The sequence below is a fragment of the Eptatretus burgeri genome, chromosome 4 (genome assembly GCF_056783735.1).
Source record: "Eptatretus burgeri isolate ZD-2024b chromosome 4, Ebu_testis_v1, whole genome shotgun sequence".
Classification (NCBI taxonomy): domain Eukaryota; kingdom Metazoa; phylum Chordata; class Myxini; order Myxiniformes; family Myxinidae; genus Eptatretus; species Eptatretus burgeri.
In genome coordinates, this window is record NC_140964.1 from 2793704 (window position 1) to 2811203 (window position 17500).

Here is a 17500-nt window from a genome sequence, read left to right on the forward strand (position 1 = left end):
CACTCACGGACTATGCAGGTAACAAATCTCATCCGAGTCTCTCTCAGCAACCGCTCGTTGGAGACAAAATCCGACCAGCGATAGCCAAGCATTCTCTGAAGAGACCTGGTACCAAAGGAATAAAGTCTCTGTCTCAGATCCTTGGTCAGAGTCCAAGTCTCGCATCCATAGAGCAAGACTGGAAGTACCAAGGACCTGAAGACTCGGACTTTCGTCCTCCCGCACAGGTACCGGCAGCGCCACACCCCATGATCTAGTGAATCCATGACTCCGCAGGCCCGACGCAGACGTCTATTGACTTCTGACTCACAGCCAGCAGACATGAACATCACTGCCAAGGTAAGTGAATCTCTCCACGACCTCAACATCCTCACCACAAACAGACACAGACAGGACAGCAGCATCCAAGATGTCACTGAAAGCCTGGATCTTAGTTTTGACCCAAGAAACCCGTAATCCCAGCAGCTCCGACTCCTCATTCAGCACCTCGAGGGTCCCCAAAAGGATATCTAAAGTCTCCGCAAAGATGACTGCATCATCTGCAAAATCAAGGTCCGAGATCTTGACATTCCCAAACGATGCACCGCAGCTTGATCTCTCCGACATCCTCCCTAGAATCCAGTCCATACAAGTGCTGAAAAGTGTGGGAGCCAGTACACACCCCTGACGAACTCCAGTAACAACTGGAAATAAGTCAGAGATGGTACCACCACACTTCACAGCACTCTCAGTACCAGAGTAGAGTTCAAACATCAGATCGATCAGTTTTGGTGGCACCCCACGAAGACCAAGAATCCTCCAGAGGACATCCCGATTCACTGAATCGAACGCTTTACAGAGATCAACATAGGCTGCAAGCAGCCCCTGCTGAAACTCTCGTCTGCGTTCGGTGAGGACACGAAGAGCAAGGATGCAGTCAATCGTTGACCTCTTTGGTATAAAGCCTGTCTGCTCTCTCGATGCTGGTGTTCAAGCAGATGGTGGCGAACCCGATCAAGAATTATCCGAGCAAAGACCTTGCCCGGCACTGAGAGCAGCGTCACCCCTCGGTAGTTGTTGTAGTCTTGGCGATCACCCCTCCCTTTTCAGAGAGGAACAACAAGGCCCCTCTTCCAATAAGTTGGGATGATGCCTGTGTTCCAGGCAGAGCACAAAACTGCATGCAACAACACGAGTGCAGCATTTCTACCAGCTTGAGAAGTTCAACATGGATGCCACAGATCCCTGGAGCTTTACCCCGTTTCAACTGGTTCACCGCAGCCCGTGTTTCCACAAGCGAAGGTGGACCACAGTTGATTCGAGGGTCAGCAACAGGGATTGTAACACCCATGACGTCCAACTCGACAGCTGGGAGATCAGCCTGGTACCGCTCAAAGTAACCGGCCCAGCGGGCCTTCACTTCAGACTCCTCTGTCAAGAGCCTACCACTCTCTGCTCTAACTGCAGTGCTCCGAGGGATGGGCTTGGATGAATGCAATGCGCGAATTCCCCTGTAAGCAGGACGAGAATGACCTATCCACAGGTGATGCTCCACCCCCTCACAGATTCCTCGCACATAGGCCTCCTTGTCCACCCTCAGTGCACGTGCAGTTTTACGCCTCAGCTCCCTGAACAGCTCAGCTCTGCCATTCAGCCTGGCCCTGCGACTCTGGTCAATGGTATCCAGTGTCCCTTGAGAGACAAAATTTTTCTTTGTCCTGCGGTGAGTTCCAAGACATCCACCGGCAACATCAAGGACGGTGGTCTTGAAGGCACTCCACAACTCTTCAAGACCCCACAAAGCACCCAGACCCCCAAGTATCCACTCAGCCTGTTCGCAAACTCCTCAGCTACTCTCTCATCCCTGAGCTTGCAAACATCCAGCCTAGGCTGGGATGGTACCATTCTCCAGGATTTAAGGTGCAGCTTTAGAGTTGCTACAACAAGCCTGTGGTCAGTATTGAGGAACTGAGCACTCCGGTAGACCCTGCAGTTCTGGATCATCCTCCAACGACCGTCAATGAGGACAGGGTCAATCTCCTTTGCCACACCGCCAGCGTTGGAATACCAAGTCCAGCGATGAGCTTGTGGGCACTGAAACCATGAACCAGCCACCCTAAGTCCATGACTTCTTGCAAAGTCAAGGAACTTGGTGCTATTCTGGTTCACAGTTCCTGACCCATGGGGACCAACACACACCTCCTAACCATTCCTATCAGTTCCAGTCGATGCATTGAAATCCCCCAAGACTCGAAGTGTATCTTGTCTGGGGCACTGATCAACCACAGACTCGAGTGTGGCGTAGAATGCATCCTTCACGGTGAGATCACTCGCCTCAGTCAGAGCATAAACAGAGACCAGGGAAATGACACCTAAGGAGTGACGAATCCTCAATCTCATAATACGCTCGTTGACCGGTGTTACCTCAATTATCATTGGAGTCAGCTTATTGGACACAGCGACAGCAACTCCTTGGGTATGGTAACCATCAGAGCGACCAGACCAATAGTAGGTGTAACCACCCGCCATTATCTCGCCGCAATCCGGTCTCCGAACCTCAGAGAGAGCTGCAATCCCGATGTCCAAACGCTTGACCTCAGATGATAACAGAGACAGGTGATCATCCTCTCTTAGGGATAGGACATTCCAGGCTTCCACCCACCCGAAGGGAACGCCTCAGGTTAACCCAAGGAGACCGCCGTCTGGTGGACAACACCTCAGCACCACTCCGACACACTCTCCCGCAATCTGACCCAGGGATGTTACCCCGTGGTTTCCCTCCTATCAAAGATTGGGGGTCCCGAAGGCTTTGCCCCAATCCCATCATCCTGTGAGCTGCCCTGCGAAGGGAAGCTGCACAGGAGGCACTCCCACGGAGTGGGTTTTCAGATTTTTTTGCGTTTTTGTGTTTTGCGGAATGAAGGGTTTTACGGTGGCCGGAGTGCAAATCCTGCCACCAACCTCCTAATAAAAAAGTAACCCAACTGCAGGAGGACGTCTGCAGACACAGTTGGGCACTAGATATCGATGGCCGTTGGCTCACAAGGAGCTCCTCCGCCCTTTGACTTTTGGGAACTCACTTAAAATGTTTAATTTTGGTACTTTTTCATTCCCCAATGCAGTCTTTTGATTGGCACTTTTCTTCCAATAAGTATTCGATGAATCAAGTGGAGCAAACGTGTTGGTCGATTGCAAGGAAACATGAGGCGTGCAGTGATGATTGGTTGATACTCGGCCTGACAATATTTAAGGAGAAGATTCCTTCCCATCCCATCACATTAGCCCCCAAACAAAGGATGACCAACTCAACAAAACCTACATTTGAAATTTACTGCTTGATGAGCTCTAATTTACGGCTTAAAAGACCAAGATTTACCTTTAAAAAGACTTGGCCAAAAAAAGATGCCCTGCCACATAGTTGGAAACCCAACAGGAACTTTGAGGGACCGCAGAGAGAAACACTTCTTAAATTATCAACATTTACCCTCGCCAAAGGAGAGAACACGGCATTTGGGTCCGTTGGTCTGTTTGTTTGTTTGTCCACACAGAAATTGTTAACAAAGGCCAAAAGCACCACCTTGTGGTAGCCAGGAGTATGCTTCACCTTTGTCAACCAAGTCCCTCCATAAAGTTTGTACTGTAAAATTAGAATGCGAGTACGTCTATAAAGTTTGTACTGCACAATTAGAATGTGGGTATGTCCACAAAGTGTGTACTGTAAAATTAGAAGGTCAGTGCGTCTTTAATGTATGTACTGCACAATCAGAATGCGAGTACGTCAATAAAGTATGCACAATTAGCACATGAGTATGTCGATTAAGTATGTACAATTAGAATGCGAGTGTGTCTGTAATGCATGTACTGTAAAATTAGAATGTGGGTATGTCCACAAAGTGTGTACTGTAAAATTAGAAGGTCAGTGCGTCTTTAATGTATGTACTGCACAATCAGAATGCGAGTACGTCAATAAAGTATGCACAATTAGCACATGAGTATGTCGATTAAGTATGTACAATTAGAATGTGAGTGTGTCTGTAATGTATGAACTGTAAAATTAGAATGCGAGTACTTCTATAAAGTATGTAAAATTAGAATGTGAGTGCTTCTGTAATGCAAGTCAAATTAGAATGCGAGTACTTCTATATAGTATGTACAATTAGAATGCGAGTACTGTACGTCTTTTAAGGATTCCAATTAGAATGTGAGGATGTCTATGAAGTATGGACAATTAGCACATGACTATGTCTGTAAAGTATGTACAATTGGAATGTGAGTACTTTACATCTTTTAAGGATTCCAATAAGAATGTGGGGATGTCTATAAATTATGGACAATTAGCACATGACTATGTTTGTAAAGTATGTACAATTAGAACGTGACTATGTCTATAAAGTATGTACAATTATAACATGAGTATGTCTGTAAGGTATGTACAATTAGCACATGATTATGTCTTTAAAGTATGCACAATTAGAACGTGAGTACATCCATAAAAGTATGTACAATTGGCATGTGAGTATGTCAATAAAGTATGTACAATTAGAACGTGAGCAAGTCTGTAAAGTCTGTACAATTAGCACATGATTATGTCCATAAAGTATGTACAATCAGAACGTGAGTATGTCTATAAAGTATGTACAATTAGAACATGAGTATGTCTGTAAAGTATGTACAATTAGCACATGATTATGTCTTTAAAGTATGTACAATTAGCACGTGAGTACGTCAATAAAGTATGTACAATTAGCATGTGAGTATGTCGACAAAGTATGTGCAATTAGAACGTGTGTTCATCTATAAAGTATGTACAAATAGAACGTGAGTACATCTATAAAGTATTTTTTTTTTTTATTTTTTTTTTTTTTTGTATACCTTGGTCGAGGCTCGTATGAGAGCTAACACACAACTCACAGCAAGGAGGCATGAGACAAGAGGGGTGGGAGTGGAAGGGACAAAACATTGGGGAACAGACACAGGTGAACTGTGGAAGGGAGAGGGATGGGGATGGGACGGGGAACATGGCGAGGAGAAGATGGACATTACAGGGACTTTCAGGAAGGAAAGCAGGAGAATTGAAGGAAGTGGGCTTGGGTGGATTATCGGGGGTAGAAAAGATCGAGGATTTGGATGGGGGAAGATAAGAGGTGGTGGTGAACAGCTGTTTTGAAAGCCTGGAGGGAAGAATGGGAAAGAATAGAGTGAGGAAGTTTATTCCAAAGGCGGGAAAAAAAGAGGAATGAAAGAGTGAAGATGAGCAGTGATTCGTGATTTTGGTAGTTTTACCAGAAGGGGGTTGTTGGCGGACCTTGAGCGCCCTGTGGAAATGTGGTTGGGACAAATCGCAGAGAGAGCAGGGGGGGCAAGGCTGGAGAGGAGTCGGTAGAAGACAGAAAGACCACCGACCAACCTGCGGTGATTGAGTGAGAGGCCCAAAGACTCAGCTTCATTGCGGGAGATGCCAATGATCTTAAAAGCCCTGGTTTCGACAGCGTGAAGTCGAGAAAGGTGGGAGGCAGGAGCACCAGCCCAGAGGCGAGAGCAGTACTCCATCAGGCTACGGACAAAAGCTTTGTAAGTAGTCAGGAGCTCAAGAGGGCCGAGGAAGGACTTAGCACGACGGAGGATTCCCAGTCGGCGACTGGCTTTTGAGGCGAGGTTGGAAATGTGACTTTCCCAGGAAAGGTCATGGCAGATAGTGAGACCCAGAAGCTTGAAAGAAAAGACTTCTTCCAGAGGATTGTTGAGAAAGTGGATGGGGGTTTTGTAAACGGTCCTTTCGAAGAGACATAGTGAGAGTGTGAGATTTGTGTGGATTGAAAGACATGTTCCACGTGTTGGACCAGTTTGTGATTTTATCCAGATCTGCAGTGAGCGAAGAAGCTGCTGCTTGCCGGTCTGAGGGATGACAGATGGTACGGCAGAGGGTGGAGTCATCGGCAAAGAGAAATAGAGGATTTTCCAGAGAGTCCGAGAGATCATTGATGAAAACCAGAAAAAGAACAGGGCCCAGAACGCTACCTTGAGGAACTCCAGCCTGCACAGGAAGAGGGATGAAAGAACTCCATTTAGGGCCACACGTTGACTGCGACAGGAGAGGAAGTCTGCGAGCCATGAGTGGAGATGGCCTTGAATACCATGGGAAGAGAGTTTGGTGAGTAGGGCAGGGTGCCAGACTGTGTCAAAAGCACGTGATATGTCCAGGGATACGGCTCGGATTTCCTGTCTGGCATTGAGGACCTCCATCCATTGATGGGAGAGCAGTAGCAGCATATCCAGGGTAGAGTGACCTGGTCTGAAACCAAATTGATGATTGGAAATCAAGCCATTGGAGAAGAGGAAGGATTTCATGTCTGAAGCAATGATGGATTCCATAACCTTGCTGATGATTGGGAGAAGGCTGATTGGTCTGTAGTTACAGGGATCTGTTTTTGCACCTTTTTATGCAGGGCAGTGATGTTAGCAGATTTCCAAGCAGATGGCAGATGACCTTGGGAAAATGAGAGGGTGAATAGAACAGAGAGAGGGTGAGCAAGAGCAGAAGAGCAGGCTTTGAGGACACGTGGGCTGATGCCGTCTGGACCGGTTGCAGAATCTGACTCGAGGTTTGAAAGCAAGCTCTCCACCTTGTCAGGAGAAAAGGATACAGAGTCCAGGGACAGTTGGGTGCGACTGGGTAAAGTGGGTAGAGATAGTGATGGGTTTGGGACACAAGATTTAGCTGCAAACACCGAGTTTAGACATTCAGCTTTATCACGTGTGGAATCAGCAGTGCGGCCATTTGAGGTAAGGGAGGGGATGGAGGGGGAACATACACCAGAAACAGATTTGATTAAACGCCACCAGGATTTTGAGGAGGGAGAGAGGTTTGAGAGTTCAGACTTGAGATGAGAAAGATGTTGTTTTCTGGCTCTCCTGAGGGTAGATACACACTTGTTCCGAGCTTTGTGGAAAGAACTGAGATTGCCCTCAGTTGGGTTTGCTTTCCATGAGGCAAAGGCAAAGTTGTTTCAGGACAACTGCCTCGCCACAAGCTTCAGTAAACCAAGGGCGGGAGGAAGGGTAAGACAACTGAACACGAGAGGGGATAAATCTGTGCATGAGGGAGAGCAAGTTTCTTTGAAAGAATTCCCAGGATGAGTTGATGTTTGAGAAAGTAGTGATAGGAGACCAGTCTGTAAGTTTGATGGCTGCTCGGAGACCCTGCCAGTCGGCTTGAGTGAAATGCCAGACTCGACAGCGGTGAGGTGGTTCTCTGATGACAGCCAGAGAGATGTCCACTTTAACAAGGACGTGGTCAGAAGAACCAATTGGAGCGAAGGAAGAGCAGCAGATATTGTCAGGGAAATTTGTCAAAATCAGATCCAGAAGAGATGGAGTACCATTGGTTGAGATCCGGGTCGGGAAGTTGACCGATTGAGTCAGTCCCAATGAGTCACAGAAAGCTTTTGCTGATGTCCCATGGCAGGTGAGAGAGGTACCCACACCTAGCCAACTGGCGTGATGACAATTGAAGTCGCCACATAAGAGGAAGAGAAGAGAGAGAAAGGAAGTATGTGCAATTAGAACGAGAGTACATCAATAAAGTATGTACAATTAGCATGTGAGTATGTCGATAAAGTATGTACAATTAGCACGTGAGTACGTCAATAAAGTAAGTACAATTAGCATGTGAGTACATCGATAAAGTACGTACAATTAGAACATGAGTACATCTATAAAGTATGTACCATTAGCACGTGAGTACGTCAATAAAGTATGTACAATTAGAACATGAGTACATCTATAAAGTATGTACAATTAGCACGTGAGTACGTCAATAAAGTATGTACAATTAGAACGTGAGTACGTCAATAAAGTATGTACAATTTGCATGTGAGTATTTCGATAAAGTATGTACAATTAGAACATGAGTACATCTATAAAGTATGTACAATTAGCACGTGAGTACGTCAATAAAGTATGTACAATTTGCATGTGAGTATGTCGATAAAGTATGTACAATTAGAACATGAGTACATCTATAAAGTATGTACAATTAGCACGTGAGTACGTCAATTAAGTATGTACAATTAGAACATGAGTTCATCTATAAAGTATGTACAATTAGCATGTGAGTATGTCGATAAAGTATGTACAATTAGAATGTGAGTACGTAAATAAAGTATGTACAATTAGCACGTGAGTATGTCGATAAAGTATGATAAAGTATGAAATGTTTTTGTCTTTCTTCCGGGCCAAATTCTGGGGTACCTATCCACAACCCTGATCACTGCAAGCATCCACATGATGATGGCCGATTACCTTCATCTAAACACACAACCAACACCTCCCCTTTCCCACATCCATCACCACCAGTATCTCCCATCACCACTGCTCCTTTTCTCAAACCACCACTTACCACTTCCCCCCAATCAACTTATTCACCCCAAATTATTTAATAAAATGAGATTTTATTTTCAAGAGTAAAAAAAAAAAAAAAACCTTGAGTTGTATTTGGAAAGTGTTACCTTAAAGTTTGTGTTGGATCCAATTTTGTTGTTGTCCCAGGAAAATTCTTCATGTGTCACTCCAATTAATGTTGTTTTTGAGTAAACAAACCTGGATGACACAAAGACATACACAAAGTTCATAATGTGAAGGTGTATTTTTAAAGGCATCACCATGTACCTCTCTGCACTGTGTATTCACTTGCATACCAAGGAGAGGCATATCTTACATAGTTTGATTTTAAATTGGTTTATTTTGAGGACTTCACAATCAACCTGTGACAACACCATCAAAATTACAATCAGTGAGTACCTCTCCAAAGGGAGGGTCAATCAGCTTTGATTTGATTGAAATTGAAGGTCCTGCTGTTGCCAGACACAGAACCACCAGACTCGGTGTTGTATTAGAAAGAGCATGTGCTGAGTCTGGGAGGTTGGCGGAACAAAACCCAGTTGAGTCTTAGCTTGTTGTTCTCCTCCTCTTTCCAATATAAGGGGCGAGGTCCGATGGTCCCAAGCTTCTGCCTTGCCTTGACCACAATACTCCTTCATCTCCCTCTGTCCTCAGCCAACTCAGTCAAGATAACAGAGTCTTCAAAAAAGGTACGTGCTGAGTCCTTGCTTGACGTTCAGCAGTTGAAAAATGATAGAGCATGGACAAACAACCATAGGTCGGCAAACATTGCACAGGCTTGATGGCCTCAAGACCTCCTCCATAATGGAATTTCCTTGTCAGGGAATTTATATTCTGTAACTGAGATTATAAAAATCTCGAAGAAGTAATGCTATTTTCAGGGGTTAACACAATATTTTTTCAGAAGGTTCTCCAATGAGTACCAGCGCCTCTCAGCTTTGTATGCATCTTACTCCTCTGGAAGTGAGAGTGCTCTCTCTCTCAGAACGCTCCAGACGAGACACTCGCAAGCCGCTCTTTTTTCCTTCCTGAGATTCCTGAAACTCCTATCCTTCCTTTTCACTCGCGCGTTCTCCTTCGATATATTTGTTTTTTAATCTCATAAGTTATAAAGTTACAATAGAACATAAATGATGTTGTTATGATTTATAGACTTAATTTTGAAAATATAAATTTTGAAATCACAGAAAATCAATTATCAGAATCATCATGGAAGAATCTTACCTCGAGTCTCGATGAACTGAGAAAACATTCCATCAAAAAGCCTCTGCTGTGGAAGTTACACTTTCGACCTTTCTTAACATCTTTGAGGTACAAATTCATTTATTTTACCGCACATGATTACCTGCGTACCAGTTATGTGAACCCGTGGCAAAAGAAGCAAAAGGCACTTTACTGGTCCACAGTGGCGCTTTTCAACTCATGATGTAGGATCAGTAACATGTAGAAGTGCACGTTCGCGGATTGAATTGCCAGCTTAAAGTTGTCTTCCAAAAAATGGTAGATGAGTTAATGATTTGGGATCCTGTCTGGTCACCTCTGACTTCATTGTATTTTATCTCTGATGTGCCTGCTTAACCAAATTGAATGAGTTACACGAATTATACATTGATATGGATAAACCGAATGTTGCTATCTCAGGTGGTAAACAAAAACCACAACTTATCAAAACAACATCTTCAATTTCTCACCACCTCACCGAGCTCTGAAGGTCGTGCTTTTCCAAGCTGCACTGGAACGGAGAACATCAGCCGTTGTCAAAGGTCGGGGCCAAAGATGCAAAAAGCGGAAGTTTGAGTTGATCATCTAAGGAACAGAGAAGGAGGTGTTACATGGAAAATGGAGGCTTGATGAATGTGGAGGCAGACAATGAGTAAGATGAAAGTGAAATGAAAAATGAAAGAAAAAGGTGCCTTCTCGAAACCAGAGGCTCCCTCCTCCAAAACATGGTGGTGCCTTGTCAAGTCTGTCTCTCGAATATACTCCCCCTCCACCTTGTGGACCTTGTGAAACCCTCTTTGTGAAACTGTCAAAATCCAGAATTACTGCTCACCTCCACTCATTTACTTCTCTTTTTTCCGACGTGTGGAACCAACTTTTACATTCTCTTTTATCTTATTCTTTCCTCCAGGTTTTCAAGAGAGCTGTTCTCCCCTTGCGCTTTCCTCTAACCCTCATTGTTTCCTGTATTTTTTTCCACTTTTCCCTGCTGTTGGTATTTCTAACTTATCCTTCTGCTGTTCCTTTTGTGATGTTGCATCCTGATCCGTGCTGTGTTCTTGGTCTTCCACAAGCCTCGACTATGTATACCAAAAAAAGTATAAAAAGATTGATGATGGAGTGGAGAAAAACATGACGAAGAATTCACACATCAATTTATGAAATGCAAGTGAAAAACATCCCACCTTTCGAGTCATGGAGGGTTTTGGATGGACGCTTTGAAATAAAGATGAGCCTTCATAAGGTGTGTGCAGAAAAGCCAACGTCTCTGTTTGCTCAACTTCCATTTCTAAACGTTCCAGTGGGCGATAAAAACATTTTCATTATTTAAAATCAAAGGTTTTTCAAATTACTCAGCACGTACATTATGTCACGCAAACAGCAAACCAAATACAGAGACGTTGTATGCATGTCTTCCTGGTCTTGTGTTTAAAAGTAAATTCATAAAACGCATGACATTTGAATCTGGGGTGACAGAATTATGATGTAAAAGATTGGCTGCATCATTTCCTGGGGGCACAGCTGTGCTGCTGATGCAATGCCCCTGCGACCAGCAGACTGGTACTCATTTGCCGATCTTGGAAGGAAGACAGGCTGAGTCAACCCCACCTGGTGTTAATCCAACAGGCTCATAGGAGCTTGAATTCACCACCCAAAGATCCATAAGCCAACCACTTTACCCATGAAGGATGGTTTGCCAAAAAGTATGCACGCACTGGATAAATAGTCAAAATAAATTATTCTGTGGAATCATCCCGAAATCCTTATTCGCACCATTAACCACACACATACAGGTTTCATCATTTTCTGGAGGTTTCATATTGGCCATCAGCCAATAGTGTCGCCGCGGGGCCACCACTTCACCCTCCAGTCTAATTGACAGGTGCTGTCCTGCCTTCCACTCCTGGACCTTCATTGTCCTCCACATAGGTATGCAGTTATGCTCACTTTGTCTCAAGTCTTCTTGAAAATCTCAAGTCTTCGAATCATGGACATTTCCATTGTAAAATGTGGTCGATTCATGTTTAAACCAAGTATTGAGCTTCAACCAATTTTGAGTTCAGATGTCTGAACAGAAAAATAAGAACTAAAAAGCATCCCGAAATGAAAATCTCTTCCCCATGCACTGAGTACACAAAATAAACTTAAACTCAATATAAAGGGGGAGATAAACGACTTGAAATAAACTCCAAGGCCAACAAAATAAACACAAAAGGAGAGGAGAGAGGAGGAAAGGGGGCGGGGGGTAGAGGTGAAGGGGGAAGAATGTATTTAGTCATGTGTCGATAAAAGACTGAAATGTTTCGAAAGAACAATTTTCTTCTTCATACTTTAAGGTTATCAAAAAAGAAGTTTTAAAAGAAGCCCTGAACACTTTTTAATATTCCCTGTCGAGAAATATGCAGTTTGCAGGGATGGAGCCTCCATGTGATCAGCTTCCCCCAGGCAACTGGAACCCAGAACTCATCTCCAAAGCGATAAATAAACTTATGGTCTCGTGCTTCACATGCTGCAGACTGATAAAGGCTGCTTATAGTTACTCTGACTCCGACCGTTTAATGACAAATGTTCAAATGGTTAAAAAAAAGTCATGGCCTGCACACACACACACACACACACACACACACACACACACACACACACACACACACACATACACACACACACACACACACACACACACACACACACACACACACACACACACACACACCCCGGTCTCCCGCTGCCTATTGGGGAGGAGGGTGGGGGCGGCAAATTACAAACAGGCGTGCTTCGGCACATACTACCATACCTGACGTCATCTGACTTCACCTTGGACATGCTGTTCAATATTCCATTTTATTTATCATTGGTATGTTGTACATTATTCGGAATTCAACAACCAAAAATCTGTGATGAATCTTCCATTAACACTCTCCTCCTTCTCACTCCCTGAGTGGAGAGCTCGGCCGGTATCTATACACCGCTTAATATTATTTCTTCCCATTAACAACTGTTTTGTTTTTGGCAATTTCGCAAAGATTGGTGTTCCCGTCAAGGAAGCGACGGATCTTACATTCTATTTATTCTAATTCTTCAAAAACAGCTTTTCACCACCACCTCTTATCTTCCCCCATCCAAAACCTCGATCTTTTCTACCCCCGTAAATCCACCCCAAACCCACCTCCTTCAAATTCCCTGCTTTCCTTCCTAAAAGTCCCTGTAGTGTCCATCTTGTTTACCCCGTGTTCCTCTCCCTTCCACAGATCTCCTAATGTCTCTGTTCCCCCCTGTTTTGTCCTTTCCTCTCCCACCCCTCTTGTCTCATGCCCCCCTTGCTGTGCGTTGTGTGTTCGCTCTCATACGAGCCACAAAAAGGTATACAAAAATAAATGATCTCACTAACTCTGAAAAATCCTCTTTATATCTTTGCGGATGACTCCACACTCTGTTGTAACATCCCTCATCCTTTTGACAGACAGACAGCTGCCTCTTCCATCTACTCAGACCTAAAATCACAAACTGGTCAAACACTTGGAATACGTATTTAACTTTGAAAAATCTGTGTGTCTCGGTGAGTCTGTCTGTCTCTGTCTCTCTCTGTCTCTGTCTCCAAACCCTCACGGCTACTTTCGAAACAACCCTCTGAAAGAAGTTCAGTCACTCAAACTCCTGGGTCTCATTATCAGCTCTGATCTTTCTTCAGCAAAGCACATTTCAAAGTCGGCCTCCAAAGCCAGCTCCTGATTGGGCATGCTCCGACGTACAAAGTCCTTCATTGACACACCTGAACTCCTGTCCACCTTCAAGGCCTTCATCTGTAGCACGATGGAGTGCAGCTCTCTGCTCTGGGCTGGCTCCCCTGCCCAACATTTGTGACCCTTGATGCTGTGAAAACCAAAGCATTCAAAATTTTTAAATCTCCCACAGTGAAGCTGAGTTTATGGGCCTATCCCTCTACCATCCCTTCGGGTGGGTGCCTGGAATGTCCCATCCCGCAGAGAGCATTATCACCTGTCTCTGTTATCATCTGAACTCAAGCGTTTGGACATCGGTATTACAGCACTCTCTGAGGTTCAGAGATGGGATTGTGGTGAGATCATGGTGGGGGATTACACCGACTATTGATCTGGTCATTCTGATGGTTACCATTCCCAAGGAGTTGCTGTGGCTGTGTCCAATAAGCTGACCCCAATGATAATTGAGGTAACACCGGTCAATGAGCGTATTATGAGATCAAGGATTCGTCACTCCTATGGTGTCATTTTCCTGGTCTCTGTTTATGTACTGACTGAGGTGAGTAATCTCACCGTGAAGGACGCATTCTATGCCACGCTCGAGTCTGTGGCTAATCAGTGCCCCAGACGAGACGCAGTTCTCGTCTTGAGGAATTTCAATGCATCGACTGGAACTGATCGGGATGATTATGAGACGTGTGTTAGTCCCCATGGGTCAGGAGCTGTGAACCAGAATAGCACCAAGTCCCTTGACTTTGCAAGAAGTCATGGACTAAGCGTGGCCGGTTCATGGTTTCAGCGCCCACAAGCTCATCGCTGGACTTGGTATTCCAATGCTGGCGGTGTGGCAAAGGAGATTGACCATGTGCTTGTTGATGGTTGCTGGAGGATGATCCAGAACCGCAGGGTCTACTCAGTTCCTCAATACTGACCACAGGCTTGTTGTAGCAACTCTAAAGCTGCACCTTAAATCCAGGAGAATGGTACCATCCCAGCCTAGGCTGGATGTTGGCAAGCTCAAGGATGAGAGGGTAGCTGAGGAGTTTGCGAACAAGCGGAGTGGAGATTTGGGGGGTCTGGGTGTTTGGGAGGTCCTGAAGAGTTGTGGAGTGCCTTCAAGACCACCGTCCTTGATGTTGCCGGTGGATGTCTTGGAACTCACCACAGGGCAAAGAAGAATTTTCTCTCTCAAGGGACACTGGATACCAATGACCAGAGTCGCAGGGCCAGGCTGAATGGCAGAGCTGAGCTGTTCAGGGAGCTGAGGCGAAAAACTGGATGTGCGCGAAGGGTGCACAAGGAGGCCTATGTGTGAGGAATCTGTGAGGGGGTAGAGCATTACCTGTGGTCAAGTGATACTCGTCCTGCTTACAGGAGAATTCGCACATTGCGTTCATCCAAGCCCATCCCTCGGTGCACTGCAGTTAGAGCAGAGGGTGGGAGGTTCTTGACAGAGGAGTCCAAAGTGAAGGCCCGCTGGGCCGGTTACTTTGAGCGGTTGTACCAGGCTGATCCCCCAGCTGTCGAGTTGGAAGTCAGAAGTGTTTCAATAACTGTTGCTGACCCTCCAATCAACTGTGGTCCACCTTCGCTTGTGGAAACACGGGCTGCGGTGAACCGGTTGAAATGGGGTCAAGCTCCAGGGATCTGTGGCATCCATGCTGAACTTCTCAAGGCTGGTGGAAATGCTACACTCGTGTCATTGCATGAAGTTCTGTGCTCTACCTGGAAAACAAGCATCATCCCAACTGACTGGAAGAGGGGCCTTGTTGTCCCTCTCTGGAAAGGGAAGGGTGATCGCCAAGACTGCAACAACTACCGAGGGGTGACCCTGCTCTCAGTGCCGGGCAAGGTCTTTGCTCGGACATTTCTTGAAAGGGTTCGCCACCATCTGCTTGACCACCAGCGTCCAGAGCAGTCAGGCTTTACACCAGAGGTCAACGATTGACCGTATCCTTGCTCTTCGGGTCCTCACCGAATGCAGACGAGAGTTTCGGCAAGGGCTGCTTGCAGCCTCTGATGACCTCTGTAAAGTGTTCAATTCAGTGAATCGGGATGCCCTCTGGAGGATTCTTGGTCTTCATGGGGTGCTCACGAAACTGATTGATCTGATGTCTGAACTCTACTCTGGTACTGAGAGTGCTGTGAGATGTGGTGGTACCATCTCTGACTTATTTCCAGTTGTTACTGGAGTTCATCAGGGGTGTGTACTGGCCCCACACTTTTCAGCACTTGTATGGACTGGATTCTCAGGAGGATGTCGGAGAGATCAAGCTGCAGTACATCGTTTGAGAATCTCAAGATCTCTGACTTGATTTCGCAGATGATGCAGTCATCTTTGCAGAGAGTTTTGATATCCTTTTGGGGACCCTTGAGGTGCTGAATGAGGAGTTGGAGCCCCTGGGATTACGGGTTTCCTGGCTCAAAACTAACATCCAGGCTTTCAATGACATCTTGGATTCTGAGGTCGTGGAGAGATTCACTTACCTTGGCAGCGATATTCATGTCTCTTCTAGCTGTGTGTCAGAGGTCAATAGACGTCTGGGTCAGGCCTGGGGAGTCATGGAATCACTGGATACTGGGGTGTGGTGCTGCAGTTACCTGTGCGGGAGGACAAAAGTCCAAGTCTTCAGGTTGTTGGTACTTCCAGTCTTGCTCTATGGATGTGAGACTTGGACTCTGACTCAAGATATGAGAGGGAGACTTAATTCCTTTGGTACCAGCTCTCTTCGGAGAATCCTTGCCTATCGCTGGTCGGATTTTGTGTCCAACGAGCAGTTGCTGAGAGAGACTCAAATGAGATTTGTTACCTGCATAGTCTGTGAGCATCAGCCACAGCTGTATGGACATGTGACTCGTTTTCCTGACGCTGGTCCTGCTCACCAGATTCTCTCAGCGAGGGAGTCCCGTGAGTGGAGTCGGCCAATAGGCTGACCACGTGCCTCGTGGTTGTAACTGGTTGATCGGCATCTCAAGGAGATGGGGAGGGGCCAGGCATCTGCCTGGGGGATGGCAATATGGAGGTCCCTGGAGTACCGGCAGAAAGTGGATGCAGCGACGCGCTGCTCTGGCGCATGCTCCCACACCTGACCTGACCTGACTCTGCCATCAAAAACAGGTCCGTGGTCTGTGTTTTCCATCGCCTCGTTTCTGGTTATGCACCCTCTTCTCTTTTCGTGCTTTGTCCCATTCCACCCCCCGCCAACTTTCTGCAGGACACATATGGTCCACCATCAAACCCCTTCATCGTTATCTGCCTCCCTTGTTTGTCCGTCTCCGTCTATTTTCTCCCTTCACCTTGCCGTTGGTATTTCCCCCCTTCTCCTCCTGCTGGTCCTTTTGTTATGGTGTGTCCTGGTCCGTTCTGTGTTCTCATTCTTCCACGAGCCTTGACTACTTAAACAAAAAAAAAAAAAACACAAGACTGTAAATACATCAATAAGCAACAAAGAAGCCACAACACTTACCTGTTGCATCCTCACCAACACTGCTGGTGTCCATACGTTCATCTATGCTGAGGGAAAGTTTAGTCTTGAGTAATTCTTGCAAACTCTCCATCTCAGGCGTCCTCGAACAATCATCCTCAAAACGCCCTCTCTGAGGTGAGTGGAGAAGATTTGACAACAACATGTTACACAAGACCATTTTGCGATCTGTTTTGATGTGGTTTTCGGTTGTATGAGGTGTCTTGTGTTGCAAATTAATCACAACAAGGTACAAGATGATGGAAACCACGAAACCACGATCATGATAAAAACGGTTTGATTCTGGTTCTCTTTCATGGCACGGACACACTGATGCAGTGTTTTGTTTGGAATGTTTTCTTTCATTAATCTTCAACATCTTATCCCATTCATTAGCTGTACACAGAGAGGAACACAGGCTGAGTGAATCACGTGGTGTGGTCATGTTGGTCTAATGTGAGGAGCATGAGGTGTGCAGTGCTGACGGGTTGGCACAATGGCCTGACTTTAATTTGGGGGGGTCGTGAGGGTGGGGGGAGATTGATTACCACCCCCTCATAAAACCACAAGCAAAACACGAAGGCTGATTAACAAAACAACCGAAATTTCCCATTTACTGCTTGTTTGATCTTACAAGCCCTTAATTGGACCCCCAAGTGGTTGCACCTTAATAGAGACTCAGTGAATAAAAACTGTCCCCACCAGGATGGAGGAAAC

The 17500-nt window shown here is 45.6% G+C and overlaps 1 protein-coding gene across 1 annotated transcript in view; it reads right to left on the bottom strand.

Moving 5' to 3' along the window:
• The window catches only part of LOC147027341 (uncharacterized), a 63381-nt gene that overhangs the window by 9125 nt on the left and 36756 nt on the right, over positions 1 to 17500 (bottom strand). The window contains exons 5-8 of the mRNA XM_085876684.1: positions 16787 to 16916; positions 10785 to 10888; positions 10079 to 10185; positions 8487 to 8577 (exon numbers count right to left, since the gene is read on the bottom strand). Coding sequence (XP_085732810.1) covers positions 8487 to 8577; positions 10079 to 10185; positions 10785 to 10888; positions 16787 to 16916 — 432 coding nt within the window. The remainder of the gene's footprint in view (positions 1 to 8486; positions 8578 to 10078; positions 10186 to 10784; positions 10889 to 16786; positions 16917 to 17500) is intronic.